The following is a 12172-nucleotide window of genomic DNA, read 5'->3' on the forward strand; positions in this document are numbered from 1 at the left end:
GAGCAGAGCTCCACAGTGGATAAGGAGATCCATCCTACAGGACAGGGCAGAGCAGAGCTCCACAGTGGATAAGGAGATCCATCCTACAGGACAGGACAGAGATCCACCCGACAGGACAGAGCAGAGCTCCACAGAGGATAAGGAGATCCATCCTATAGGACAGGGCAGAGCAGAGCTCCACAATGGATAAGGAGATCCATCCAACAGGACAGGATAGAAATCCACCCAACAGGACATGACAGAGCAGAGCTCCACAGTGGATAAGGAGATCCATCCTACAGGACGGGGCAGAACAGAGCAGGGCTCCACAAGGTTTCCAAAGCTGTAGATGTTTACAGAAGCACGCTGTCTCATCTTTGTCCTAGGAGAGCCTGGTGGGATCAAACCATTCACTTTTTGGCTTGAGGGTAGGCACTTATCAACATGCCACCAGACTTCCATAACCCACAAATTAAAAGGAAAAAACCCCAAACTCCAAGTCTGATTCCGGCTAACAGTGACCCTGTAAGAAGAGCTGACCTTGCTGAGGCTATAAATCTCTACAGAAGCAGGCTGTCACATCACTCCCTTGGAGAAAGCAATGGGCTCTCCATCAGATGGGTGACCCTTCTGTTTGTTGTCAGTGCTTTAACTACAGTGCCACCAGAGGTCCATACTGAGTCCACAAAACCCACTGTGTTGAGATGATTTGGACTCCCAAAGCCCTTTCATCAGGTTTCCAAAGCAATAACTCTTTACAGGAAGAGACAGCCCATCTTACTTCGCTTGTGCGGCTGGCAGGCTCGAACTGCTGACTTTTCAGTTAGCATCCTGACCAGTGCACCACCAGTCTCCACAGTTAATACAGAAACTTGACGGTGTGCTTGTGCATGGGCCTGTGACATGCAGCCTCCTACCCTAGGCTGTGACTGTACAGCCTTCTTTGGGAATGCAGAAACTCTAGTAACATTGGTCGTGGACACTGCAACTCCCCGAGTGCGGCCTCTGGCTCTATTCTGCTGCCCCACACGCTGACTCTGGGGCCTGGTGTCAGCGTGGAAGGCACCAGAGTTCTGACATGGCAGCCTCTAGTTCTGCTGCACCGAAGGCTTTATCATCCACAACCTACTCAAATCCCTCCCCCAACAGCTACCAAAAATTCCCCTGGTGAGAAATGCTATTATGAGAACGGGTGGCTGCTTTGTGACTCACACTGTTTCATTAAAAAGATTCTTTTCCCCCCTCTCCCTTTTTCAAACAGATTTTCAGTAGAGAAATCCAAAGGCTTTCCAAAGCCACAGCAAAACAGAACAGCTCATAATACTATTTCTCAAAGGCCTGCCACTTCATAGAGGATTCCCATACCTCAAAATCCCAGAAATGAAGATTCAGGGGCCTCTTGTGATGTACTTGGCTTCTGGGATAAGCGAGGAAGTCAGAAATGGATGTATTAAACACAGCCAACATGACTGGGCTCGTCAGATATTAAGATGGAAAGCAGTTATCTTGCAAGTCAGTCCTGATTACAGGTCTTGGATTTGTCTACAGAATTCCAGGGTGACTGACTGTACTTGGCATGTCTGTTTTGGCTGCATCTTACTGGGACAGAGCAAATCTAATAATTATATGGAGTTCCTGGCATTTGGGGCTGCTTGTTGCTTTAGTGTTCTAATCAAGTTTCTTTGAAAAACAGACATTGTTACAGGATACTGTCCAGGGTCAGCTCCTACCTTAGACAGAACAGAAAAAAACAAAACACTGCCTGATCTCATGTCTTTGAAGACATTATAGGTATAAATGATGTAGACGGAATAGAGCAGTATCACAGATAGTCATTTTTTTGTTGTTTGTACTAGTGCAAATACTTGATTTTATTTGTTGGAATCCTTCAAATGACTGGGATTCCTAGAACACCGGGGCTAGCATCAGGATAAAAGAATCCTAGTAACTCTACAGAAAGGCACTTTCTTAGCAAAGAGAAAGATTATTCAATATGGAAACAAATGGAAGGATTTCCCAACAGCTAAGAAGCATGGGCAAAATGACTAAGCCGGCTGGATCTTGGGTTCTCCGCCCACCATGGTCCCACGTCATCCGGGAGACTCCAGATTTAAGTTTCTCGCACATGCTGGCAAATCCACTCTGACCTTAAAAGATACTTACAGTACAGTGCAGAGGTGGCTAATTTTAGAACAACTATGTGTGGCCCATGGTTTATTTAATTTTACTTCGAGGGTTATACCTTTTACCAGTAAGAAAGTCTGAGCCTTCACAATAGCTGTTCAGGCTGCTGGCATTCAACCCCAAACCTCAGGATTTGAAATGTTCCTTGGTTTGGAGACTGTGGGACATGGTTTCATGAGACAGTCCAACTAATTGACCTAGTAGTGTGTTTAGTGGTCCTGTGCTACTTCCTACTTTGTTGCACAGTCCTTGGGGTTATAAAAGCTTACAATCATCTCTATACTCTACTTGCTTGGAGCAACAGAAAATGAAGAGTGAGGAATGGAAAGGAGAATTATAATGTATTGGTGAATGCCTCCTCTACCATGAGACCAGGACTAGATGGTGCCCAGTTAACATTACTGTACTAAATATTTTGATTCAAGATTCTACAGAAGAATTCAGATCAAAACAAGGCAAATACAGAACAGAATTAAAAATTCCCAAGGGCTATAGATTTTCTAATGAACTTCCCCCCCCCCCCCAATGAACTCTCGACACAGACCATATGGAGCTGTACTGCTAAACCAAAGGACAATGTTCCTTGGCAGTTGAATTCACCAGTGGCTTGGATCCACCTGCAGTTCACTGGGAGAAAGAAAGGCAATTTCCTCCCATACGACTTATCCTGGAAGCACAATGGAGGATCAGCAACGAACTGGGTAAACATCCTGGAGCCCTGGCAGTAGGAAAAAAACCCCAAACTGCCGCACCCAAGATAATCTCTAAAACTTAAACCAAAAATGCCCTTTGAAGTCAAACTAAAAATCAAACAACAGTCTAGTTTAGCTACTAAAAAAAGTTTGTCTTGAACATGATGCACTTTTAACATCTACATGAACCTATATGTATTCAAAGTGACAACAGCATTTTAAAAGCATAAACAAGAAAAGATGGGGCAAAAAAACTACACACTTGCAAGAATACAATGAATTGATGTCATTGAACTGTACATAAAAAAATATGGTTGAACTGTACGTTCTGCTGTGTATATTCTCAATATCAAAATAAAATTTGAAAAAGTAAAGTCTAAGACATGCTATGATGGGTCTAACTCACTAAGACAAAATGCAAACCACAGCTACAAAGATGAAGTTTCTAAAAAAATCACCTTTCAAAAAAAATTAAGATATCACCTTATGGTGAAAGTTCAGAAAGTCTCTCATCATGGAACATTCTTATCAATTCTCTGTTATGGGCAAGAAGTCCTTACCTGTGTTGGGCAAGGTAGAAGGTCAGGAAAAGAAAATATGCCCCTTGAGATGAAGTGACACAAGGTGCTCGAGCACGTTATACATCTTGAGGATGATGCAGGATAGACTCTGGTTCTGATCTGCTGTTCACAGGGTCACAAGAACAGTAATCGACTCATCTGCACCTGACCACATGTTGTGATCCTTGGGAAGTGCTGTCAAGTCAGTTCCAATTCATATCCATCCCAGGTACAACAGAACAAAACACCACCTGGTCTTGAGACAACCTCATCACAGCTGCTGTGCTTGAGCCCATCCCTGCAGCTCTGTGTCAATCTGTCTTATAAGGACTTCTTCCTTTCCGTTCACTCTCTACTAAGTACATCTAACTATACGACATATTAATAATTATTCCTTGTGGGAATGACATCCCAATTGCTAGTGTGGGTTGTAATAAATAAGGTTCTTCAATCCCAGAGGCACGCAGTTTGAATCCACAAGATGCTCTGCTGGAGAAGGAGGGGCAATCTCCTCCTGTGCCAGTCAGATCTGATTTGATGGTACACACACACACACACACACACAAATAATCAAATACAATAAATAAGGCCCTTAAAAACTTCCTTCAAAAAACCAAAGTGGCAAACTGTGGGGCTCAGAGACTTCTAGCAGCAAGACCAGAGAGGAAAACTGGTTCTTACATTTCCATAAGGTTACTTTACAGTAACAGATTTAAAAAGTGGTGTGAATCATTTCTCTAGAAAACAGTGTTCAATGATCAAAAAGAAAAGTGGCTCTAAGGATGACAAAGATACACATGAGCAGTTTGGCCATTTAGGGTTTTTTTTAAGAACTTTCAATTCTCTCATTAAGAAGACAGAGAACCAAACTGAATGGCTTAAGGAATTTCTCAGTAGGCTCCTGACTAAAACCACAATGAGTAGATCTCTTGCCTAGTCTAGAAATAAGCATTTAGTAAATAAATAATTTGACTGAAGAGTAAATATCCTTGCCATAGCCTCATGGACAGAACATCTGTTTCCTTATTCAAGAAAGGAACTGAAGAAGGGAAAATCTTCTATATGTTGCAATATTCAGACTTTTTTTTTAAATTTTATTATTTTGTACATGTACCATCAAATCATATCTGACTGATATAGGAGGAGATTGTCCCTCCTTCTCCAGAAGAGCATCTGGTGGATTCGAACAGCACATCTCTGGGATTGCAGGGCAGTTTCTTGCCACTAGAGCTCCCTGCAATATTCAGACTTTTAAGAAGCAAAGAATATGAGAAAAAGAATAAAATACTGTGAACTGTTATTTTTATATACACACATACACACACGTGTGTGTGTGTGTAAGAGTCATTCAGTAAGTATCAGATGAATATGTGAGGCTCAGCTCCATATATTCATGGGGGGTGGGGGGAACCAATCTTCTGTAAACCAAACATCTCATGGGATTTGGCTTCTTGGCTTGGAAGTTTTAGGGTGATGGTTTCATGGGACATCACAATTATTTGGTCTAACCATGTTTGTCTCTTAGTTCCTTTCATAGTGCCTGTGGTCTTAAATGCTTGCAAGGAGCCATCTAAAACATGGCAACTGGTCTTAGCAACAGAGGAAATAAAGTCAGGAATAAGAGGAAGAGATAGAACAAGTGGCAAACTAAGACCATCAACAACTGGCTCCTTTGTCAGGAGAACTGAAGAACTGAATGGTGCCCAACTCTTATGACTGAACTGTGACCAAACACTCTACAAAAGAGACTGAAAATTCTTATCAAAAGGAGGAAAATGCGTAACTTCAAATGCTTACAGGAAGCGGATAAACTCCTAGAACTACTATCCTGGGATAATCTTGAAAACTTAAACTAAAAATATTCCCTAAAGTCTTATTAGCACCAAATTATGATTTAGCTTAAAAAGCAAAGATGACTGCCTTGAGTATCATGCTCTTTTAAGATCTATCTGTATGGGATCAAATTGAAAAGAGATCCAAATATTGGATAGAAAATTTAGAGGGAAGTGAATTTGTGGTAATGAGCAATGAGTTTATGTTAATGAGGGAGGAACAGCTCAAGAATCGACTTTAAGACTGGTTGAACAACTCCAGGAATGCAATAAATGTCACTGAACTGTACATATTCAACCTACTGAAATGATAACATATTTTGCTATGTATATTATCAACAACAAAATTTTTTACAAAACTTAAAACCAAAGTCATCACTTGAGAAGTCTTCTTAAAATCAAACAGCAGTTCCATTTAACTAGTAAAGATGCTTTTCATATTATCTTCTTTTAAGATCTATCTGCATGGGGTCAAATCGACAACTGAAACTCAAAAGATCTGACAGGAAACTCAAGAGGGCAGTGAGTTTATGTTAATGTAGGAGGAACAACCCTGAAGGAAACAAAAAAAAATCTCTCAAACTCATTCAAACTTACTCATAATTGACCCTTTAGCAGGTTTTCAGAGGACACTGTCCATCTTTCCCCAGAAAAGCAACTGTGCCTTAGAAGTAAAATCCAGGGGAAGCCTGGCACTAAAGGGGACTTATCACAATTACCTCCCCTTTGGCACAACTCTGATTCTGTGGCCTAGGCAATAGGTTTAGGCCTGTCCACAGGAAACGAAAGTCTTCTGTATATGTACAGTTTTAGAATCATTTATCTATCTCTAGCTTTTTCCTTAGCTCTAATGAATTCTGGGACCGGGGTTCCATAACCAGCATGGTTAACGAGCTCCCCAGAAAACATTTGGCACAGTTAAGTTTTAGATTGCTCCTAAACAATTCAAAGAAGTCAGGAGAGTGTGTCTGCCCCCTTCTTATTAAACATCCAAGAGCAAATTATATCATGTCTCTAAGTGGAAGCCTCCAGGAATCTAATAAATTTCTACTCCCTTCCCCTTGACTCCAACAGGAGGCTGTACATTTAAGATTATCATATCCAAAGTTAACAGTCTCATTTGATGAGTTTACCAACTATCCCCACTAACACTTTAAGATCAAATTTGGTTCTTTCTTTGCTTCTTATTTGAAGATAATCTGTTTATTCATTTTTACCAACAGCTCACCTCTCATCCATACAGTACTCAAAAGACAGGAACCAAATCAATGGACTCAAAGATAAGTCTCTGTCATACAAGAAAACAGGATTCAGAAGTAAAGAGAGCTGACTCTATGAGAAGCCCTTGTCACTCTCAAGCCAATACCTCAAGTAACCACCATGAATCATTTGATTCAAATGAGGTTATGACAAAGCTCAAAAGAGAAACAGACTAAAATTTACAGTTATCCACCACACTCAGAGAAGGTGCATGAGGATCTAAGTTTTGAGTTAAATGACTCTAGCACCACAACCTCAAAAACCCACTGTCATTAAAAAAAAAACCAAAAACACAAAACACCATATCCAAACATTACCCCCAATCCTGAAACTGTTAAAATTAAAGTTAGTTGTACAATCGGGTTTACTACCATCTCATTGTCCAATAAACTTGGGCTGTCTGTCACATATGCAAAATACAAAACATGTTTCTTTTCCCAGAATGAAATGGAGTCAATGAGTTCTTTGGTTAACTCTTAACCAAGATGGTTTGGCTCACAACAGCCTTTGTGACATCTCTAGGGTTGGTTTTTGTTTGCACACATCCCAAAAGTAAACAATTTAGAGGCTCAACCACTGTTTCTTGCAACACCTTTCAAACCTCAATGAGAAAGAGGTTACCATGACCACAAGGAAATGACCGTCTTCTCAAAGGAACTTTGTCTTTCATTTTAAAGAAAATTAAATATTTCATAGAGAACTAAAAATTCTACTTTTGGGGGAAAAATCATTAAGGAACTTTTGCAAAGCAGGGAACTCACCACATTCTCTGGAGTCCACAGAATGTGTTTCCTTCTCCAGAAACCATGTCAAGGCCTATTACCTCCAGCACACCTATGGCGAGGCACAAAGAACCTTCTGATCCACTCCCCTGGAGCTGGCAGCTCTAATTATGTAACAATAGGGAGAATTAAGTCATTTGAGAACCCTAGAGTTGCAGCAAAACAGAATCCATGAGATATCCTGCTGGCATGTTCAAAGGCTTATTAAAAGCCACCTTCTATCAGCCCCAGTTGATGGCTTGGTGACAACAGGGGAACAGCTCAGATTTTCCTAAATGTTCACATGGAGGCATTATAGACTATGGAGAAGCTGGAACAAAACATCCAATGACCAGCCATTTTATATTATAGCAGGATTCAGAAAACAGGCAACCTCTTCCAAGAAGGTGGGCCTTCTGGAGTTACTGTCCACTACTAGAACAGGACTGGCACGAAAGAAGGGTCAGGACTTTAGGGTACTCCACAGAGAAGCGCCAGGAACTAAAATACCTTCACCTCTCTGCCACGGTGTTGAATTTGATTCCTAGGGACCCTCCAATGACTTTCCAAGGCTGTGGATTTTTGTAAGAGGAAATTGTCCATCAGTTTCTTCAGAACAGCTGGTGGATTTGCAGCCCAGACATGTTACATCCTTCAACATTCAAGCTAAAACACTTCATAGCAAGACTTAAATTTTAGGAAAGTAGAGACTCAAATGGTTCAACAGAGCAGGTTTTCACAAAAGCATTCATTACCACCAATGTCCCAGCAACATACGTCAAGTTCTAATAGAGAGTCTTGGCTTCCTTTATGGGTAATGGTTCAGAGAGCAGAGCTCACTCTCTCCCATCCAACTGGGTAGGAGATCAAAGAAGGCAGAGAGCTATTAGAGAAGTGCATCTTAAGGCTCAGTATCACTTTCCATTATTTGTCTACAGAAACGATCTCAACAGACCCTTACAGCAGCAGAATGACTATTATCTCCATCTGACAGATGAAAAAATGGTGACTTTAAAAGCTAAATGTTTCACTTGGTCAAGGTCACAGGTCAGACTCATTACACGCTTAACCACTAGATGCATCCTGCCTCCTGGCGTGCAGACCAATTTCTAGGGCCCTACCACAATCCCTTATGTTTCTAGGATGAGAGGCACAAGAGTGGAACGGTTATGAGACCAGCTTCTGTTATCAGCAGATCTGCATGGATCCCAATTCCACCATCTACTGGCTTTTATGACCTTGACCTCTCTGAAGTGTCAGCCTTCTCACATGTCTGATGGGTTGTGGTGATTAACTGAGAGCTGCTTAGAGCAACAAATGAGATGTGGGCATAAAAACCCTCAAATTCATTCATGCAACAATGATCTGTGCAGGGCCCAGGGCATGGGTTATAGTCATAATCAGGAAGTCTTGTTCTCATGGAGCTTAGGACATAGAAGTAAACAAAGGTAGAAAATACTGTTGGAATGTGCTAAGGAAACAGGTAATGGTTGGAGAGAAAATTTTTATAAAGGGGGTCAATTTTTAAGAGTGGTCAAGGTCTCTTGGAGGAGAAATTGAGGTTGAGACCTAAGAGATCAGAAGAAGCCATATCTATGTGAAGAATGGAAAAAGCATTTCAGGCCTAGAGAGCAGGATGCATGAGGGCCGCCAAACTGAGAAAAGACAAAGGGACCGAGGTGTATCCTCTCAGGAGATTTGGAGAACAGGCTCCACCGGCTGCCACTGCTGAGGATTACCACATCCACTTTATAAATAACAAAGATGAGGCTCCAGAGAGGTTTTGTGTCTTGTCCAAGGTCACAGCGATTGAGAGGAGGTGCTAAGACTGGGACTCCAGTATGATTCCATAACACGATGATACACAACATAAACTCATACTCTTTGAGAAATCTCCCACTGAAATAACTGACAACTCGGTTTTCTGTGCCCATGATGAGCTTCAAAGGCATCTTGGAAACATAAGCTAAGTAGCCATCACCTTTCAGGCAGCTAAATCTATTGTGCACTGAAATGCTTTGCCTTTTAAATCTTACAACACAAGTGCAAAAAAAATGGCTCAGACCTTACTCAAAGGCTCCAATGTGAAAATAAGTGTCTCTTCTAGAAAAAAAGGACTCAAGAAACAAGGACTGCCCCAGAAGGTCCCATAGTTTGTTGACACAGATTCACCACTGCCAAACTAAATCCATCCAACTACTGCCAAAGAATCCATTCTAAGAGCTACCAACCGTCCTGGGCAGAGCCGAACTGCCCCTTAAGAATTCCAAGACTGTAAACCGTAACAGAAGGCGACGATTTCATCTTTCTCCCTCACAACAGCCAGTAGACTTAAATTACCCAGCTCCCATTTTGTGGATCAATACTTAACCCACTGTGGCACTGGGCCATCAATGCAGATGACCCGTATCATGAGTGTTTACCTCCAAAGACCTGCCCAGGAAAAGCTAATGACTTAATCTATAGAAACACCAATTCTCGAAAGGAGTGGTTCTCAATCAGAATAAAACTACTTCCTCCACCACCCCAGAGGGCATCTAAAAACTCATAGGGATATTTTGGGGGGATAGAAATGGATTACAGGAAATTACTGTCAACTAGGAAGAGAGGAGCATTTTCAACAGGATGGACTGACACAGGTAATTACAACAATGGGCCTGAGCATGTGAGAGATGGTGATGATGGCTAGGGCAAGGTTCAGATCTGTTGTTCATTGGTTTGCTATGAGTAGTCGTCAACGCCATGGCATCTAACAACAACTGTCACTCAGGATGCAAGGTCAGATGTGCTCAATATCTTGAATGGGCAAATCGAGTCATCTATAGCAAAGAACGAACTGCCCAAAATACTAATGCCACTTTTCCTCAAAGAATTAATATGCCTCAACTTTTCTCATTACTCAATCACTCCCTCTAGCCTTAGCACACTGACTGAGAAGAAAAGAAGCTAAGGTTTCAGAGCTAAAAATTTTGGAATTAGCAATCAAGAAGTTTCTAGTTAACCAGAGACTTAAGGAATTTTAGTACAAAGTGATCTATCTTCCTTCACCCCCAGACAGGCCCTTGTCTGTTCTGTGACACACAGAATTGTTGCTATAACAATGGCACAAATAATATGTCTGACTCTCTCTGAACTGAGTATCACAGGATATGTTAAACAATTTAAGCTGCCTAAAGCTTATCAAATAAATGTCAAAAAAATAATGCCAAAGGCAACCACACCTTGAACTTCAATGGGGGCAGAGTCTGATGCAGTTAAGCTGATGTCTGGAAATTAAAACACCATCCTAGTCATTCAAAAGCAACCTTCAAAGGTTCCTCTAAATCAATTCCTATTTCTCCAAATTAAAGAAAACCTCACAAAATTTTGTGATTTGAAAAATGAATAATTTAGGGGGGGGAAGGGCAAATCCAGGTTATTTCAAGAAGAAAAAATAATTATCCAGTCAGTCTCTTATTTCACAGCACCCAGAAGAGATGTCCAACAGTTCAATGCTTCCTCAAGTGCAAAAGGGCAGAAGCAGTCTTTCCCTGGAACAACAAATGTCTACATTTCCTTAACTCTCCCAAAGCTGTCTGAATATGAAAGGTCTTCACTCTACCTTGCCTATCAGCAAACAGCGGCCCCACACCCTTTCGGCCAATTTTCTAAAAGCCTTACCTGGCAGTCTCAGGTAAGCCAAGCAGACAGACCTGTTTTCCTGCCACTGCACCTGCCTCCTTGAGCCTGGGAAATTCCCCTCCAGCCCGTGACTGGCCAGTCCTCAGAAGTTCACAGAACCAATTTGCCCAAATGCTTTGAAGCGTCATCTTCTCCCATCATGTGTCAGCACCCAGACAGATTAAAATCCCACCTGGCCAGGCTCTTGAGTAAAGAAATGCAGGTGGAGCCCTCCATGAGAAGGAGAAGATGGAGGGAAGTGAGATGAACTGAGAGTACTGTGTCTGGAGCCTGGAGCTCTGGTTCTGCAAAAGCTCTGAGGGAGGCTCCAGGCTGAGCCTTGGGTCCAGCAGGCCACACCTGTCTGTGTGCTAGCAGCTTGCAGGCTGCTCCATTTTCCACCATTCCAACACATCTCCTGCAGGGTGTCCAAATCAGGCAGCCCCTCTCCCAGCACGAGCGAGACTCCTAATCCAAGCACCACTTGGCCCCAATTATATTTCTTTTCACACTCTTTGCTTTGTTTGGGAGACACTGCTGGGTGGAACGGGCTCCATCTCTGTTACCAGTGAGGCGGGCACAATACTGCAGTGACTAAAAGAAAGGAGGAACCCACGCTGACTTGCTGGAGGCCAGACAAGACCTCTTCTGAGGATTCTGGTCCCAATAAAGGGAGATCAGGAGGCAGGTTTGACTCTGCCCATCCACGAGTGAACACCACCGCGCTAACCTGTCCGTTCCCAGCCTCGTGGAAAGCCGGCTGTCTAGAGAGAGCGGGCATCCCATTCAGCCCTCGGCAGAGGGAACCAAAGAGGACCAGGCCGATACGGGTCGCGCTCCCGGTATCCAAACCCTCGCAAGGCGCGTGAAGGTGTGAGGCGCCCCGGCGTGCCCTCCCTCCCCGGCGCTCCACCCTCCAGGCCTCCAGCACCCGCGGACTTACCACTGTGCGAGCTGAACCACCTGGGTGCGATGTGCAGAGGTAGAGCATCCGCCAGCGAGGCTCGGGAGCCCAGGTACAGCATCCCGTCTCTATGGTGACCGCCGCCTGTCTCTTGGTAACCATTGCCATGGGCATAGGTGGAGTCGGACGCGGACCCTCCGCCGCTGGGCGCCCGTTCGGAGTCGCTGGTCCCCCGGGAGGCGGGGGTGTAGAGGCCAAAGGGCACCCCTCCGGCTGTGCTGGGGTCCATGCCCATGCCTGCCACCGAGCTGACCGAACGGCTGCGCAGCCCCATGGCCCC

The 12172-nt window shown here is 43.2% G+C and overlaps 1 protein-coding gene across 1 annotated transcript in view; it reads right to left on the reverse strand.

The window, feature by feature from the left end:
* ZNRF1 (zinc and ring finger 1, E3 ubiquitin protein ligase) overlaps window positions 1–12166 on the reverse strand; it is a 103919-nt gene extending 91753 nt beyond the window's left edge. Inside the window, exon 1 of the mRNA XM_006878607.1 lies at window positions 11872–12166. Within this exon, the coding sequence (XP_006878669.1) occupies window positions 11872–12166 (295 nt within the window). The remainder of the gene's footprint in view (window positions 1–11871) is intronic.
* Window positions 12167–12172: the final 6 nt, after the last annotated feature.

This window comes from Elephantulus edwardii, unplaced genomic scaffold (assembly GCF_000299155.1).
Source record: "Elephantulus edwardii isolate Elephantulus edwardi_28Jun2011 unplaced genomic scaffold, EleEdw1.0 scaffold00001, whole genome shotgun sequence".
Taxonomy (NCBI): domain Eukaryota; kingdom Metazoa; phylum Chordata; class Mammalia; order Macroscelidea; family Macroscelididae; genus Elephantulus; species Elephantulus edwardii.